Here is a 17,997-nt window from a genome sequence, read left to right as displayed (position 1 = left end):
TTGGCGGCCGTCTGAGAGAGAAGTCGTTGCCTTGCTTTACCGAGCCATTCAGAACGCGTTTACTACCGCACCGAGCTACTGTGATTGGTTTTGGGACAATCGACATGTGTCCGAAAGAAACTCACCCCATCACGAAACACATACGACGCTACAGTGTTTTAACTTTCGGCTAGTCTCGGAATCTTTTCGCGAAATGTGAATGGCCTTAGTTATAACTACAAGGCGACACACGCACAAAAAAAAATACGGGAACTTCAGGCAAAGAAATAAAAATAGAATACATGCAACAGCACATATTTTTATTGACATAAATTGATCCATTTCAGTTCGCCTTTTAAGGAGCCAACAGTCCCAATTATCGGTTTGATTTATCGGTTTGTGAGATTTTTCCTCGTGCGGCCGCACGACTCGGCCAAGGTCACAGGAAGAAGTGAAACGAAGAACTGAAGACGTAATGCGCGGCAAGCCAAGCTGAGAATTCGCAGCGGTCAACGTGGAACCTGAACAACAGACTAGCAGCACGTGAGCGTAGACAAGGATGCCGTCTGCAGTACGTCACCACTAGAGACCTGAAAAATTCGCGGGTTCATTACGTGCTATGCTAAAATTCAAATAATTATACCTTAGTGCTGCTTCTGTCATTGGTCCACTGTTAATCTGGAGGACTGAGGGCCAATTAGAGACCCTCACTCATAGAAGTGTCGAATCACAGGCCACCCAGTCGTGACGACTCACAAGTCAGCAGCCAATGAACAGTTGGCATTTGCCCAAGTGTGTAGAGGATATTGGAGTCTATCCTAAAGGTCATTGAACCCGCGAATTTTTCCGGTCTCTATGAATGGATAAAGTGGGCCGGGTTCTGGCGGTAACTTGGGTCGCGAGGTAACTATCGCGGGTTGCGGTACGGCGTGCCGTAGTTATCGCCGCTAGTTGGGCGCCGGCCACCAGGAGCGCTGCTAGCCACGGGGCGCGCGCAGCCCGCCAATAGGACGGCAGCGTCGAGACGTGCGCCATCCAGGACAGACGCTCCTCAGCCGGCGATGACATGTGACCTTCCGCAAGATCGCAAGTGGTCCACTCACTGACTGCACACAAATAATCTGGGCTACCGAAAATTCTAACTTACAAACTTCCAAAAGGTAGGTTGGTTACGTTTACAAGTTTACGTATACGCTAGGGGCATGCAATTTTTCGCGAAATAATCCGCTCGCTCGTTAGACTGCAACAAGGTATGCCATTGTTCCCTTGTGATTGGGGGCCGTCTTGCGAGAGAAGACATCGCCCTGTCTGGCCCGGTTCATTCAGCACTGGATGGCTGTGATTGGTGCGCCGACAGTAGACATGCGCCTGGAATAAACCCAGTCAACCGCGAGACACAGCCAGTGCTACATAGTTTCAACACACAGCTGGTCGGAAAAATCTTTTCGCGAAATATGCATGCCTCTACGCTATTGGCTGGCTTCTTACTGTGGAATATCGCCTTCCTTTGACGTGGACTACATGACTCGACCGCTCCATTGCCAAGTCGTAGAGGCGAGTGCCGGGAGAATCCTCATCCAATAGTCAAAGAAATGCAAACATTTAAAGATTTGCATTCTTCGTTTCACCAAAAGAATAAAGAAACCGCGAAATTTCCGGGGTCTCTCCTTATTAACAATTGACGGGAAAATATTCTCTTGTAATCACAAGTTGTTACCAAAATGCGTATCACATAGATTGTCTAAAGCTGTCAACTAACAATTAGGTAGATGTTTCAGAATCAGATTTGGCAACATAACCAAAGTTGTAAATATCAACACTTGGCAACATAACCTCATTTAATTTTTGTTTTGCTTGCTGAATGAAATTGTTTATAGTTAGAGACCTCAAAATTCGCGGGTTCATTTCGTGTTATGCTAAAATTCAAATAATTATACCTTAGTGCTGCTTCTGTCATTGGTCCACTGTTAATCTGGAGAACTGAGGACAAATTAGAGACCCTCACTCGTAGAAGTGTCGAATCACAGACACTCGGTCGAGACGACTCACAAGTCAGCAGCCAATGAACAGTTGGCATTTGCCCGAGTGTGTAAAGGATATTGCAGTCTAACCTAAAGGTCATTGAACCCGCGAATTTTTCCGGCCTCTACTAGTGACGTTTTCGGTGACGCCATGACCTTCAAAAACTTTATCTGCGGCGACATATTTGAAGGCGTTAGGAAGCGAAAGTTTTGACGGTGTGACAGGGCCTTGAAAGGTGTTGGAGGGTGATTGGGGGAGGGAGGCTCTGAAGGGAAGGCGGTGAATGGCAACGCGGCCTGTGACGCAACCACGTGTCCGACCAATCGATAGCCAGCTGGGGCTCTGCGTGACGTCACACCGTCACCATGGCAACGAGCCGACCTGAGGCCTGGCTCTCGAGGTGGGCCACGCAACGACGCAACGACGCAACGACGCAACGACGCTACGACGCAAGGAAACAACGGTCGTCTTCTCAACACGTCAACTGCCCTACAACAGTAGAAAACTGATCTCTCACTCTGGATACTTCTGAAAATATGTATATGTTTTTTTTTTTAACCGTATTGTGTGCTATTCTTACCAGTTTAATTTTTTTTAAAAGTTATCACTAGAGACCTGCAAAATTCGCGGTTTCGATGGCCTTCAGGATAGAATGCACATACCCCCTGTACACTCGGGCAAAAAACGCAAGTTCATTGGCTGCCGACTTGTAAGTCGTCTCAGCTGGTTTGTCTGTGATTCGATCCTTCTTTGGGTTGAGGGTTTATAACTGGTTGAGATTCGTCCAGATGAACAGTAAGCCAATAGCAAAATTATCTAAGAGGTATATGTGTTTGAATTCTAGCCTATCACCGAATGAATCCGAGAATTTCGCAGGTCTCTAGTCATCACTCTTCACTGTGCGTTAGTTTGATGAGAGGAAACGCGATACGTGAAACAAAAAGAATATCGTTGCCTTCTATGCAACTCTTTTCAAATTGTTGGCACCACTTCGTTTCGAATAGGTACATGCCATAGTCTCGTAGACTTATAGTCATGTAGCTTCGCAGGCAAGTAGCCTTGTAGTCAGGTAGCTTCGCAGGCAAGTAGCCTTGTAGTCAGGTAGCTTCGCAGGCAAGTAGCCTTGTAGTCAGGTAGCTTCGCAGGCAAGTAGCCTTGTAGTCAGGTAGCTTCGCAGGCAAGTAGCCTTGTAGTCAGGTAGCTTCGCAGGCAAGTAGCCTTATAGTCAGGTAGCTTCGCAGGCAAGTAGCCTTGTAGTCAGGTAGCTTCGCAGGCAAGTAGCCTTATAGTCAGGTAGCTTCGCAGGCAAGTAGCCTTGTAGTCAGGTAGCTTCGCAGGCAAGTAGCCTTATAGTCAGGTAGCTTCGCAGGCAAGTAGCCTTGTAGTCAGGTAGCTTCGCAGGCAAGTAGCCTTGTAGTCAGGTAGCTTCGTAACCAAGTAGCCTAGTTTGTTTGAAGCTAAATGTCACTGTAGCAGTTAGGCCAAAAGTCAGTTGCAGGCTTGTAGCCTAACCGTAAATTGGCGATCGCATCCTACTGAGTTGAATGCTCGTGAAAGTGTAAGCAATTTTCGTTAAATGCACGTAGTTAAGTCTGTGTTATCGTATCCTACCGATGAGATCGTGTCCTTGTGATGAGATAGTATCCTACCAATTTGAATTTTTGTCCAAATGTGCGCGTCCTTTCTGACGAATGTGCATCGACAAATCTGTAGACAGGACATGAAATTTTCCTCGTTGTTCGGAGACGCCTAGTCCACACGTTTGACATCTTACGCGACCTGTTTAAAATGTTCGCCGAATGTCGGAAAATTAGACCCTTTTGGCTACCGTCTGTATGTGCCTGACCACCAAATGGAAATGTCATGACTAGATACCTGCAAAATTCATGATTTCAATGACCTATAGGATAGACTCCATAATATTCTATGCACTCGGGCAAATTACGCCTTCTCATAGGCTACTGACTTAAAGTCCTGTTAACTGGGATGCTCCGTGATTCGATACTTCTATCGATGAAGGTTGTTCATTGGCTCAGAGTCCTTCAGGTAAACCGTGGCCCAATCACTGAAACAGCAAAAGGTGCAAACGTATTTGGATTCTAGCCTATCGCAAAATGAATCCGCGAATTTGGCAGGTGTCTAGTCATGACTAGAGACCGGAAAAATTCGCGTGTTCAATGACATCCAGGATATACTCCAATATCCTCCACACACTCGGGCAAATGCCAACTGTTCATTGGCTGTTGACTTGTGAGTCGTCTCGACTGGGTGGCCTGTGATTCGACACTTCTACGAGTGAGGGTCTCTAATTGGCCCTCAGTCCTCCAGATTAACAGTGAACCAATGGCAGAAGCAGCACCACGGCATAATTATTTGAATTTTTAGCATAGCACGAAATGGAACCCGCGAATTTTTCAGGTCTCTACCAATCACAGAAGCAATTTAAAGGTACAGTTGTTCGGAGTCTAGTATTATCACGAAGTGAATTCGCGAATTTTTCCGGTCTCTAGAAATAACCATGCAGTATTAATTTAGCGTGTGACTGTAAAATTGGGGAGGGGGAGGGTGTTTGTCTCCGATCCTGGGTCCAGGCCCCGTGATCATGCCACGTCCCACACTTGGTGACCTCTAGGGGGTGTGGTGGGGGGAGTCGGGGGTCGGTATTTATCGACCACCAGGGCCTCTGTGACCGCCGCCCTGAAGGGTCACCCGGGGGCTGCAGAAACCCAGAAGGTCAGCAGGGCGTCGCCGCGACCTGCCTCGCTGACACGCCCTTTCTTACTACCCCTCCCTCCCTGCCTCGCAGGGCTTAACTACCAACAACCGAAGACATAATAATGTTCGCAGGCTTTCACGGTCCATTGTTAGAGACCTGAAAAATTCGCGAGTTCAATGACCTCCAGGATAGACTCCGTGATCCTCTGCCTACTTGGGCAAACGGCGCCTGTTCATTGGGTGATGAATAGGGACCGGAAAAATTCGCGCATTCAATGACCTACAGAATACACTCCAAGATCCTCTATGCACTCGGACATATTACATCTGCTCATTGGCTACTGACTCGTGACAACTATTAACTAGAATGCTTTTGATTCGATACTTCTTTCGTTGAGGATTATTCATTTGGCTCTGATTCCTTCAGACAACCTGTGGCCCAATCACTGAAGCAGCAAAATGTTAAACACATTTGGATTCTAACATATCACGAAATGAACCCGCGAATTTTTCCGGTCCCTATTGATTCACTGTTAATCTGGAGGACTGAGGGCCAATTAGAGACCCTCACTCATAGAAGTGTCGAATCACAGGTCACCCAGTCGAGACGACTCACAAGTCAGCAGCCAATGAGCTGTTGGCATTTGCCCGAGTGTGTAAAGGATATTGGAGTCTATCCTGGAGGTCATTGAAACCGCGAATTTTTTCCGGCCTCTATCCATTGTCTGTAGTATCTTGGCTTCTGGAGCTGTAGCCGCGTCATCGGCGAACAATTCACATCGACGTAGGTTATTAGTGTCTATTGACATATTTTTATCATATTTTTTTCGTCAGTGTGACGGAAAAAAAATTCATTGCGGAACATCAATTTTTGTTTTTTCACAGACGAAACTATTTGTTGCTTTTGGTCACGATAGCAAGGTATTAACAAAATTATGATTTTTTTTAAAAAAGGCCAGAAATCTTTAAGGAATATTGAATTCCACCCTGACGCTAAATTTCCGGGTCTCTAGCCATTGGGCCATCCTGCCCCGTGAAAGAGGTTGAATTCCGGGAGGAGGGGCGGTTGATGACAAATGCCCCTCCACTTTGAGATGAATACGGCTAGAAACGAACGGCCATGAACTGTGGGACATAGACGTTATGCAACGCACGCAGTATCATTGTTCAAACACGTGGCTCCTAGTCAAAGTGCAGGCGGGTTACTTTGTGTCTAGGAGGCTGTTCCACAAGGCACAAGGCACGGCAGAGCAGACAGCGACCCGGGCTGGCTGGTGTGTTTGAAGAGACTTAGACGAACAGAGCTGTAGTGCGGTAGATCAACTCTCGTGTCCCCATTGTTGCAGAATAACGGTTTTTAGAGCTGGATTACTGTCTTCGTCGGGCGCCAAGTCTGTCATCTCTCCGCGCTCAATCACACGGTCCATACGAAACACGTAGTCACGTAAAGCTTTGGGGTGCTTGACTTCAGCTGTCTTATATTTTTTAACATTAATGCATAGTCGTTAGGATAGAGTCACTAAGAAAATGAAAGAAAAGAAAAGAAATCACGCTTCATATCAGTTATCTTAAATTTTGTACCACAAATGGCTATTCTTTAAGAGAGGGTCACTATGAAAATAAAAGAAGATAGCACTCGAAAAAACAAACCTGACCAAAAGACAAATGTTCAATAATAATAATATGTTAACTCAACAAATATAATTCAATAATAAACTATTTAATTTAAAAAATTTAACTCAATAATAAACATATATCCGTATTTTGATACCAAATTTATATTAATTAACGTGGTTTTTGCTGAAAAGGAATGAATACATTTGAGTTCTTATTGTATTAATATGTATAATGATTACAGTTCAAATAATTGTGCGTGATCTCCCGGCTCTGTGCTTGCTGCTGCAGACCAGTTCGTCGCATGGTCGCCGTAGCCACCTGCCTGCCTCCGCCGAGCCGGCCCCGCCACCGCCGGTCATTGATGGTAAGCTCCGGGGCAGCCCGCCCCTGCGTCCGCCGCCACCCACACAGCCGCAACCCCACCTCGAGGCACCGCCCCCAGCCGCCCCCAGGCCTACCACACGGCTGGCCGCCCAGGTGGACCTGCTGCCCCCGCCGCCCCACCGAGCGCGGACTGGACCCGGAGGACGCTTAGGCCCACGTGCAACTTCTTCCCAGCCACCTTCTGCCTCTCCGGTGCTTCTACGAACAACAAGCTCTGAGGAAGCGTCCTAACAACCTTGGTTCTACCTGAACAACTTGGCAACCACCAAGTGTGTAGTCTCCATCTGAGATACGCCCAGACCCGTGTGTGTCCTCTATTCGAACACCTGCTGCCTCTCTGGTGCTTCTACGAACCAACCGGCTCTGAGGAAGAGTCCTAACACCTTGATAAGAACCTTGGTTCTACCTGAACAACTTGGCAACCACCTAGTGTGTAGTCTCCCCCTGAGAGATGCCTAGACCCATGCGTGTCCTCTATTCGGACACCTGCTGCCTCTCAGGTGCTTCTACGAACAACCAGCTCTGAGGAAAAAGGCCTAACATCTTGATAATAACCTTGGAGCTACCCTGGATCTTCTCGCAGGCCTTGGCAAGTCCTAGAGCACAGTCTCGTCTTGGCAGACACCCGGGCCCATGCGTGTCCTTTATTCGGACACTGGCTGCCACTCCGGTGCTCCTGCGAACAAACCAGCTCTGAGGAACAATCCTGGCATCTCTTCACACCACCTCGATGAAGACTGTGGGATTCATCTAGACAGCAATAATAGGCTTTGCCGCCCATCCTGGGAATTCAATTAAGAACACAAGTGTCTTCATATTAATTGCTAATTTCTTGGTGCTTCCACTAATACCATGCCACAGAAGATAAAGTTGGTTCCACTCGCATTAATGCAGTGAGGACTTAGGAACTCACATAGATAGCAATCGCAGCCCCTGTTACGCCTCCGGGAGTACACATAAGGGCAACGTGTTTTGTAAATAACTGCCATTACTTTGGTACCTACTTCCAATAAGACCATATGACAAGAGAGTATGATGAGAGACTTTATATCATATAAATTGTTCTTGCAACCCTGTGGGTTGGAAGATGTCCTATGGACATTTCAAGTCTCCTAGTCACTTTCAAGAATACAAGAAAAGAGTGAAAGTATAGTCTCGCATAAATATTATGTAGGGAATGAATGATCACATGATGTCTCTTCAGTACTGTCAAGAACAGTAAATCACAGGAGAGAATGTTAAAGTGTCCTCAAATCACATTGATGATAATTTTGAGAATCTTAAGACACGCCCAAACTATCATCGCATTCTCAGCAATTTAATTATGCTTAAGCTGGATGGGGAATGCTAGGGCCCACACTTGTCCTCCGATTACCTGTTGTCGCACTCCCACTTTTTCAAAGAGAGATAATGGCTGGCATACTTTCACCAAGTTAATTTGAGAGGACTAAAAGTTTAAATAGGCTTTGCAACATTTGACAACTCTCCCAGCATAAGATAATCTAAGGTGGAACACTCTGTGACCAAAGGCCTTCTCTCTGGTATCTATACAAAGAATCAGTTTTAAGGGAAATGAGGGCCTTGAGACTCGTTTAGAAAGTCCTCGCAAGAAATCATGGAGCCCCAGGTGGACAGGCCCCGAAGGGGTCGAGCGCCAATCCTCGGCTGGACAGACGGCTCACCAAGCATCAGCCCGGCCTTCTCTTTCAGACCCTCGGTGCTGCCCGCATCCCCAAGCAAGTCCCTGGGCAGCAGTTGCCCCGGACTGGAGTCCTCGGCCAAGACCAGCATCACCCACAGCTCGGAGATCCACTCGCCGGATCTGTCCAGCACGGGGTGCGAGCCGGCGACGTTTCCTTCCGTCAACTCGATCCTTGGCTGCGCGTCCAGTGGAGATATCGACGATGGCAAGAAGCCCATGAACGGCATGTCGACTGTGAGGACCTTGGTGATAGAGAACCCGGTGTACGAAGGCAGCTGCGTGACCTTCAAGGATGAGAAGGACGGGTCGCCGTACAGCAGCGACGATTCGGTGTTCGAGGCACAGGAGCGCACGAAGCCCAAAGTCCCGGATGGCGGCTGGGGCTGGGTCATCGTGGCTGCCTCGTTCACCATCAGCATGATTGCCGACGGCATCAGCTTCTCCTTCGGCCTGCTGTACAGCGAGTTCCTCCTGCACTTCGGGGAGTCTAAGAGCAAGACAGCATGGATCGGCAGCCTCTTCATGTCGGTGCCTTTGCTATCTGGGCCGATCGGGAGCGCGCTGGTGGATCGCTACGGTTGTCGCTCCATGACCATCGTCGGCGGGATGATCTCGGGTCTGGGGTACGTGCTGTCCGCCTTTGCCGACTCCGTCGTCGTCCTGTACTTCACGTTCGGGCTGATAGCCGGGCTGGGGCTGGGGTTCTGCTACGTGACTGCCGTCGTGAGCATAGCCTTCTGGTTCGACAAGAAGCGGACCCTGGCGACGAGCCTGGGCGCGTGCGGGACCGGCATCGGGACTTTCGTGTACGCGCCCATGACGCAGTACTTCATCGAGGAGTACGGGTGGAGGGGGTGCCTGCTCCTGCTGGGCGGAACGTTCCTCAACATGTGCGTGTGCGGGGCCTTGATGCGCGAGCCGGGGAGGGCACGGGGACTCGCCAGCTGCAAGCTGGCGTCCGAGTCGTCGTGCATGTCCGTGTCCGAGTCCGGCGGCGTGGAGGAGATGCGGCTGATGCTGAGGAACGGCGGGGAGCCGCGCAGGGTGCTGGCGGCGCTGGCGACCAGGAACGACCAGACAGAGCAGCACATGGGGGACGCCCACGGAGTCTGCCAGTCCGTCGTCAACCTGCCCACCTTCGTCAGGCAAAGCGAAACGGTAAGTCCAAAAGCTTTCCAGTACTTAATTACAGGAATATTTCCGAGATTAATTTACTGACAAGATACAGATCAGTTCTGTAATAGCTTCCGATGCCTACTGCCTTGGTGAAGATGGGGGATACAAGAATGTCGAGGTAACTGATAATGGGCTGGAGTGACTCAGAAAGAGCGTCAGCTAGCGTAGGAGAGCGGTATGATATTTCTAAACCAGTAAACAAATTCTAGTTAAGTGCTTTTGAGCTTTTATAGAATTTTTACTTAAGATATTCATAGAAGCATTTGTAAATTTACTGATCACAATATGAACCTGCGACCAAATAAAATCCTGGTCATATGCAACCAGGCCGAGACTACAGTAAGTTAGACACTTGAAAGACTGTTATACAAAATAATATTTTATCATTTTTTTACAGTTTTCTTATTTGTTTATAAGAAACCTAGTGAAGTGCTGCAATGGATGCACTTTTAGGTGAACCTGGGTTTGAATACCGGTCGAAATATTGGTTTTTCAGTTTTTTATAATCTACATTTTTATTGAGTTATGAATGATATACAAAAATATAAGTAATATATGTTGAGGGCTACACACAACAAATTTAAAATACTGTATACAAAACGATTACATGATCTTAGTTTATGCTATGGTTGACATAATAATTGGTCTTTACCTTTCAAAACCATTTCAAATATATAAACAGTTATTGTTTGTTATCTCAAGAATTTATTTAAAACAATGATAAAAGTCACGAGCTAATTGAGGACACGTAGCTGCTGCCGTTGCGCCCGTGCAGGTGCCAGTGGAGGTGCTGGAGTCGCTGCGACGCAACAGGCCGCTGTTCAGCGTGATGGTGGACAAGTACCCTGGCCCGCCGGCGAGGGCGCCCTCGGCGGAGCTGGGGGGCGCAGCGGTGCCCCTGCTGCGGGCCGAGGTGGCACCGCGCCCGGCCGCCCGGCCGCCCGGGCCCCGGGCCGGCACCACGCACCGGCGGGCCCCCACCTGCGGCTTCGTGCAGCCCGCCCACTACCTCAACGACATACGCGTCCACAAGTACGGCTCGTTCCACACCCCTGCCTACATGACGCAGCATGCCCATAGGATAAAATCCCAGTTATAATAGCATCAACCGTTTGTGTTGTAGAATGATTGAACACATTACACATCCTGCCTACGTTCCACAGTATGCCCATAGAAGAAAGTCCCAGTTGTTAATTGTAATAGTATCAACTGTTTGTGTTGTAGAATGAATGAACACATTACACATCCTGCCTTCATCACACGGCATGCACATAGAAGTAAGTCCCAGTTATAATAGTATCAACGGATTGTGTCGTAGAATGAATGAACGCATTACGCACCCTGCCTACATTACACAGTATGCCCATAAAAGAAAGTCCCATTTGTAATAGTATCAACTGTTTGTGTTGTAGAATGAATTAACACATTACACACCTTGCCTATGTTACACAGTATGCCCATAGAAGAAAGTCCCAGTTATAATAGTATCAATGGATTGTGTCGTAGAATGATTGAACACATTACACACCCTGCATACATTACACAGTATGCCCATAAAAGAAAGTCCCATTTGTAATAGTATCAACTGTTTGTGTTGTAGAATGAATTAACACATTACACACCTTGCCTATGTTACACAGTATGCCCATAGAAGAAAGTCCCAGTTATAATAGTATCAATGGATTGTGTCGTAGAATGATTGAACACATTACACACCCTGCATACATTACACAGTATGCCCATTGAAGAAAGTCCCAGTTATAATAGTATCAATGGTTTGTGTTGTAGAATGATTGAACACATTACACACCCTGCCTAAATTACACAGTATGCCCATAGAACAAAAGTCCTAGTTGTTAATTGTAATATTATCAACTGTTTGCTTTATAGAGTTTCTGTTCAAGGTCACAGTTAACGAGTAAATCAAACAGTTTTAGATAAGCACGTGTGCGAGTACTGCTTATTAATATGGTAAATATTGTACACACAGACTCCCTTACTTCTTACCTCCATGATAAATAACAATTCAGTCTCAACAGTCGCCAATTTTAAACTCAGTACTTTATGTACGACCTTAAGACTCATAGCCACAGTTATTCCCCAGAACCAAAAAAAAAGGGCAATAGAAATACACATAGATGTTCCTTTATCCTCAATAGATAACTTAAGTTGTACTAGTTGTATGTCGAAATTTAAATATCGCACTCTTAAAAAGAGAAAATAAGTGAGTATAGAATGAAAAATATATAAAATATATAGCCCTAATGGCGTGTGATCATCACGTTGCATTAAAAGTAAAACTTTTCAGATTGTTTGTAGTTCTTTGCACTGATGCTGCTACCAGTGTTTAGTTGACAATATGATGCATAAATTCGCTATTTGAGGGGCTTCAGTGTAATTGTTGGTGGAGAACAATTACAGATTATGCTTAAGTCATGCTTTCCTAATTAATATAAGCAATAAAATCTAGCATCATAAAATTTCTCTGTGTTTCACCAAATTTATGCCAATGGAGTATTTTTTTTTTTTTTTTTTCAGGGGATGGGACCACAAAACCAAACTCTGACCCAGGTGGCCAGAAAAGGTCTGTGGTTAGCCCTGGCTGTGCCTCGTGAGACCCGGTTGTTATAGCCAATTGACAGTATTTGTTATTTGATTTCAGAAAGTCAATGATGTACCGAGGCGCCATCTTGAATCTCAACCGGTACAGGTTACGTGCATCCTCCTGTCCTGACATATACAGGAATTCTATGATAACGATAGCTAAGGAAGCCGAGGAGGTAATTCGCCAAAAAATATATAAAAAAATACTTGAGATGCAATACATAATAGTATTCTTTGTTTAATATGGGTCTTAATACTTTTTTTTTTAATTGCACAGGGTATTAACTGAGGTTCTGTGAGATTGGACTATATACCAGGAGGCAGGGTGAACTTTGAATAAACTTGTGTTGCTTTTATGACTGATTGGATTATGTAGGGTGTGTATGCTTGATGTGTCAATTGGATATGCTAAATGTACAGGTATTTACAAAGTTGGTACTTCTAAGTATTTTTACCCGCATGGTATCTTTGCCAATTTCTTCCAAGAGGAAAATATATATGTTTTCAGTGGACCAGACATACGGACATCACATGGGCGCAAGCTATTTATGGCTTTGATGTTCCACTTTATCAGCGTCTATTTTTAAACTTCTGGGCCCAATCGAACCATTGGATTTCACTCAGAGTAGAATCACTGAATTGTGCTTGTAGTCTTTTGACAATTTAACTCGATTTTACTCCTTTATTTACGAGACAACGAATAATAACTCATCGCGCTAGTATTTCATTAACACGTACACACGGTTCGCCTTGCAGGCGGGTGTGTTCCATCAGCAAAGGCTGGGGACTGGGCTTTACAGCCATATAATGTACGATGTGAAAATCACGAAGTTTCCATGTGAAAAAGCTAAAGCCTAACATTTTGCTCATGCGTGACAGTGACCTCTGTTGCTGGCGGATGGAAGTGGAAGTCGTTGCTTCGGGTTTTTTTTTTCCAGCGGTGGTACGACGACATCGTGGAGCTGCTGAAGGACATGGCGGACTTCTCGCTGTTCCTGGAGCTGCACTTCCTGCTGATGTCGCTGTCCACCGTGCTGCTGTTCGTGTGGTTCATCGTGCCGTACTTCTACCTGGTGGAGTACATGGCGCAGCACGGGTACTCTGAGCACGACGCCTCGGCGCTGCTCAGCGTCATCGGGGTCACCAACTTCATGGGCATGGTGAGCTCCCTTCACAACCTCTGTTGGCGGAAAAAAACACTGAGCAGAGAAGAAACAGCAGGATAACGTTTACAGGACAGCAGTCGCCAAAGTTTCAGTCCCAGCATTCAGAATGATCCATGTCAGCGGTTCCCAAACGGTGGGTCGCGTAAGGGTTACAGGTGGGTCGCGACTCGATACTAAAACTATTAGAAACCATCGAATAAACCATCAGAGAAGATAAGAAAAATTCGAAACAAATCGAATTGTTTGCAAACATATATCTATCGTTAAATAAATAACTGTTTTGCTACAAAGTGCTTATATTTTGACAACCATTTTCAAATCAGAACACAAATTATTTATCTATAATCAATCGGTATCTTAAAAAAGCATATATATATATATATATACACACACACATACATATGCAACATTTGATGGTAAATTATATATACATAAGGAAGGGATACGTTACAAATAAAAAATTTTACTCCACCGTGGACCGATAGATCGTAGAGGTATTCCTGTGAGGAAAGGTGGGTCGCCAGCTGAAAAAAATTGGGAACTACTGATCTATGTGATTTATGAACCTAAGGCTCCATAACACACGCCATTCTCATTTTTATGCATTTTCATTTTCTCCTCATTACTATAATTGAAGGGATATTCCTGAGATTCTAATTCATTACACTTCTTGAATTGGATGTAATGTCACTAATATTTTGAATATATATTCACTTAAGGCCCTGTTAAATATATTGTAGTAAAATAATTGGTTTTGTGACAGGGCCTTAGGGAATATGCTATGTGTGTAAAAGTGATACTAAAATATAATAATTACAGTTTTACTACTCTATACACCTGTTATATTACACGTAATGGATATCTCTCAAATTATTTGCGACCAAAAAACTAATAACAATGGAGAAAATGTGTTGAAATTCAAGAAATAACTCTGTGATGAAAAAATGAAAAAATCAAAATGAAATTTTTTTTTTTAATGTTCCCCCCCCCCCCTTCCACCCCACCAGCACCACCCTCCCCAAATCTCGTGATTACACATTTCCATTGTATACACGAAATTACTTCTACCAAATGCTGTATACCGAGAGCTAAGATGTTACCCATCAAATATCTCGGTACTCGACCATGACCACCTTGTGTCTGGGTCCCGGAGATTGTGCCTCCACCTCCTGTCGGCTGCCCCTGCACGTGCGTCATGTGAGTTCCCGGCGGGAGCGCAGGTGTTCCTGGGCTGGGCCGGCGACCAGAAGTGGATGAACGTGACCAAGACGTACGCTTGGTGCCTGGTGCTGTGCGGGCTGGCCGTGGTCGCCATGACCTTCTGCACGTACAACTGGGCGCTGCTGTGCGTGTCGGGCGGCCTGTTCGGCCTGTTCTTCGCGTCCAGCTTCTCCTTCACGCCCGTCATCCTGGTGCAGCTGTCGCCGCTCGAGCGGTTCACCAACGCCTACGGCCTCATCCTGCTGTGCCAGGGCATCGGCAACCTGCTGGGCCCGCCCCTCGCAGGTGACCAGGACTCTCTCTCATTGCCCTTCGATCTAGTCGTCCTTCGATTAGCGAGGTCGTGCGCTTGATGCTCTTCCGTTGGCTCCGTGCCCGGGCAACCACCCAGGGTCCCTCGCCAGCCCTTTTAATACCGTTGCGAATGCATTTTCATTAAATTGTAGACCCTATTCATTTTACAATGTGAAAATAAAATTATTTTTATTTTATAAACAATATAGAAAATTCATAAGAATAATGACCAAAGCCATTGTCAAAATTTAAGTTCCACGCTGGCTTGAAAAAAAATTGTTTTAATTAATTTTTTTTTCAGAAGAATTGCTCTAGAAATGCTATTTTTCTCGAGGGGCTGTTTCATATACACCCCCCCCCCCCCTCCTCCCAGCTTCCCGTCGAAGAGGCCCATATCCATAATATAAGGGCCCCGCAACAAAAGTAAATTGCCCAAGGCCTCGCAATGATTGGAGTCACCTCCGTGTAAACTGTATTTTGGATAAATATTTTTTATTTATATAATGACCAGAATAGGTCATTTCTGATGTATAGGGAATTTGCTAAGAAAAGTTAACATTTTTTAATGTTTATTTACATTAGAAATTACTAGACAGTTAATGAATATGTATATAAAATATGGAATTTGTTAAACTAAATCGAACATTTCTAAATATGAAACCAATACATACAACATATCTTGTGTTTGCTTGCCGACGAGTGTGTGTCTGACATAGAAAGTGTTGGAACTAGATCATGATATTCTCTAATCTACAGAATATTGAAAACAAACGACCAATAATACTACCTCAAGTGTTCTAAACATTCGGCATCAAATACCAACTAGTACTTACTTTTTGGATGCGTCGAAGTGCATGCTGTTTGTGTTTGTGCCTGCAGCGCTGCTGTTCGATGTGACGCAGTCATGGGTGCTGTCCTTCTACATGGCCGGGGTGTGGATCGTGGTGTCGGGGCTGCTTATCGCTGCCATACCAGCTTCCAACAACCGTCACCTGTGGGGCGGGACCCTCCAGGAGCCCTGAATACAAACCCAACATCAGCTAAGATGACAGCGACGGCTTCAACATCGCACAGCACATTCGCAGCCACGTCATTCTCTATGGCGTACTTCCAGAACGTTTTGGCGATCAGCAAGGGGGCTTTCTTGTTGGACATCGCTTTTAAACACATTAGCTGCTATAACACGATGGAAATTTTCTTGGAATATTCCATTTTATCTCTAATATCAAATGGTACCAAAATTTTCTATGGAAGTTTTAGTAGCTTGCTAGCCGTTAATAACAAAGTTGTGGTTTTCGGTTGCGTACTTTTTTCTGTAAGAGTTTTACTACAAGGTTAAAATGTTAGTAATAAAATATGCTATTAAAGAGATTAGTAGTTTTTTTTCAGTTAGGAAAAAGGTCATCCATCAAAAATGTAATATCCTTAAACGAAATTTTCTCCTTAGTATTCATGTTTCTGTATAATTTAAATAAATTCAGACGGCAATGCTAACTTGTAGCAAAATTGCCATGACAAACTAATACACTTGCAACAAACATGATGGAGCAAGTCTTAAAGCTTAATTCAAACTTTTAGTACATTAACTAGTTAATATTTATCATCTTACAGAAAACCTAAATTGTAAACATGATTCCATTTTTACGAAGCTTACCTTGCCAGCAAGCAAGCTTAAACATTTAGTGAAATTCTTATATAGAACCTCGTAAGGTCAAGTTTAATTTTGTGTGTAAAATGCAAGGCATGCATTAAGCTGAAATACTATGAGGGAAATGACAACAATAAAAAATCTCGGCAATATTTACATACGAATATTACAGAATCTGTGTGTGCACAGGCTCAGACAGCAGTTATGTACGAAGCTTTTACCAGAGCTTGTAAGAAGTCTTATATTGTGGTACCTATATAGCTTTGGACATCTAATCGTAACTCATGAGTCAACGCGAGTCATGCCAGGATGGTTGCCTCGCCACATGAGCCTTGCCCATTGTCGAGATCTAGGCCAATTCACGACTTGAATCTGGGAAGTGTTTTCCTCTCGTTCTGAGGTGAGCATGGTTTGATTCAGTTTGTTTTAATCTACATTGCTAGAATGTGATAATGTGACTGTGCATGGTTAAGATAAAGATAGAGTTTGCCTTGAACTATCTATGTCAATCTTGTAAATATAAAGTTTGTATACCAAATCGGAAAACTTATAAAGTTCCTTTTTCAAGTGTTCTTTCTTGCTTTTTTATATCCATACCCTCATCATGAAGTGTTCATTGTTTTCCTTTCTTAAAACATGTCTAGAGACATGTGCTGTGTGATTCAGGTGAGTATAAATATCGAACCCTTGACTACACAAACCTTTCGACTTTACAATGTGGAAAACATTGAAAATACATTTTCCTCATGTATGCCAAAGTGCCCTTTATGCCTTTTACTGATAAACAACACTATTACAGTCTTAGGTAGACCATCACCTATGATCGTGTAATCGATTTATCTGGGTGTGCCTAGCACTTACCTGACATGGCTTTTAGGTGAAAAATGTTCGGTTTGGGGGGGGGGGGGGGGGGAATCAGGCTAGCTCGTGACTTCTAATCAAAAGATGTGAGTGTTCTGCACCAGAAATATGAAATAGACTCGTGGGTTAAAAATATTACTGCTTTGAAATTGGCTGCTACAATGATATGCAATCCTTAATCATTGAAGGAGACTGATCCCTTAGTGACTCTGACATGGCAAGACTCGAAAAAAAGTACACTAGTTGGTAAGACATGTTACTTTTATTCACAAGGGCACTCTTACAGAAGAGATACACATGGACATGTAAGATGCTTAATACGGTGTTGCAAATACATATAGAGCACACACATGTTAGAGGCAGTCTCTTTATAATGATAGGTTGCTGGAGTCGGCCAGTACCATACATATAAGCAAAGTAACTAAAAGGCTGGACTCAAAAATCAGGAGCTGTGACTTTATATTATGTATGTTAAGTGCTCCCAGCTAATGTATGCTTGGTTGATTAATCTTTGTCCTGTATGTGGGGTCAGTCGCATACGTTAGTACTTCGCGGCAGAACACATGGCAAACTGAATCTAAAGCAGTTGGGATAAGCCCTACACTGTA

At 44.8% G+C, this 17,997-nt stretch overlaps 1 protein-coding gene across 1 annotated transcript; it reads left to right on the top strand.

The window, feature by feature from the left end:
- The first annotated feature begins 998 nt into the window (after positions 1-998).
- LOC134541202 (monocarboxylate transporter 14-like) lies at positions 999-17,100 on the top strand. Its single transcript, XM_063384449.1, has 7 exons — positions 999-1,139; positions 6,622-9,577; positions 10,371-10,627; positions 12,258-12,375; positions 13,138-13,359; positions 14,586-14,871; positions 15,760-17,100. Exons 2-7 carry the CDS (start codon positions 8,333-8,335, stop codon positions 15,900-15,902), a joined length of 2,271 nt encoding a protein of 756 aa, XP_063240519.1. The 5' UTR covers positions 999-1,139; positions 6,622-8,332; the 3' UTR covers positions 15,903-17,100.
- The last annotated feature ends 897 nt before the right edge of the window (positions 17,101-17,997 follow it).

The sequence above is a fragment of the Bacillus rossius genome, chromosome 18 (assembly GCF_032445375.1).
Source record: "Bacillus rossius redtenbacheri isolate Brsri chromosome 18, Brsri_v3, whole genome shotgun sequence".
NCBI classification, from domain to species: domain Eukaryota; kingdom Metazoa; phylum Arthropoda; class Insecta; order Phasmatodea; family Bacillidae; genus Bacillus; species Bacillus rossius.
The sequence above is the reverse complement of the archived record's forward strand: the minus strand, read 5'-3'. Positions and strand labels throughout refer to the sequence as shown.

What these genes read in the sequence shown, in the direction of transcription:
- LOC134541202 (XM_063384449.1), top strand. Translation starts at nt 8,333, where the DNA reads ATGGAGCCCCAGGTGGACAGGCCCCGAAGGGGTCGAGCGCCAATCCTC. An exon ending in TAGCTAAGGAAGCCGAGGAG is followed by an intron (nt 12,376 to 13,137) that starts GTAATTCGCCAA and finishes TTTTTTTTCCAG; the next exon opens with CGGTGGTACGACGACATCGT. An exon ending in GCTGGGCCCGCCCCTCGCAG is followed by an intron (nt 14,872 to 15,759) that starts GTGACCAGGACT and finishes TTGTGCCTGCAG; the next exon opens with CGCTGCTGTTCGATGTGACG.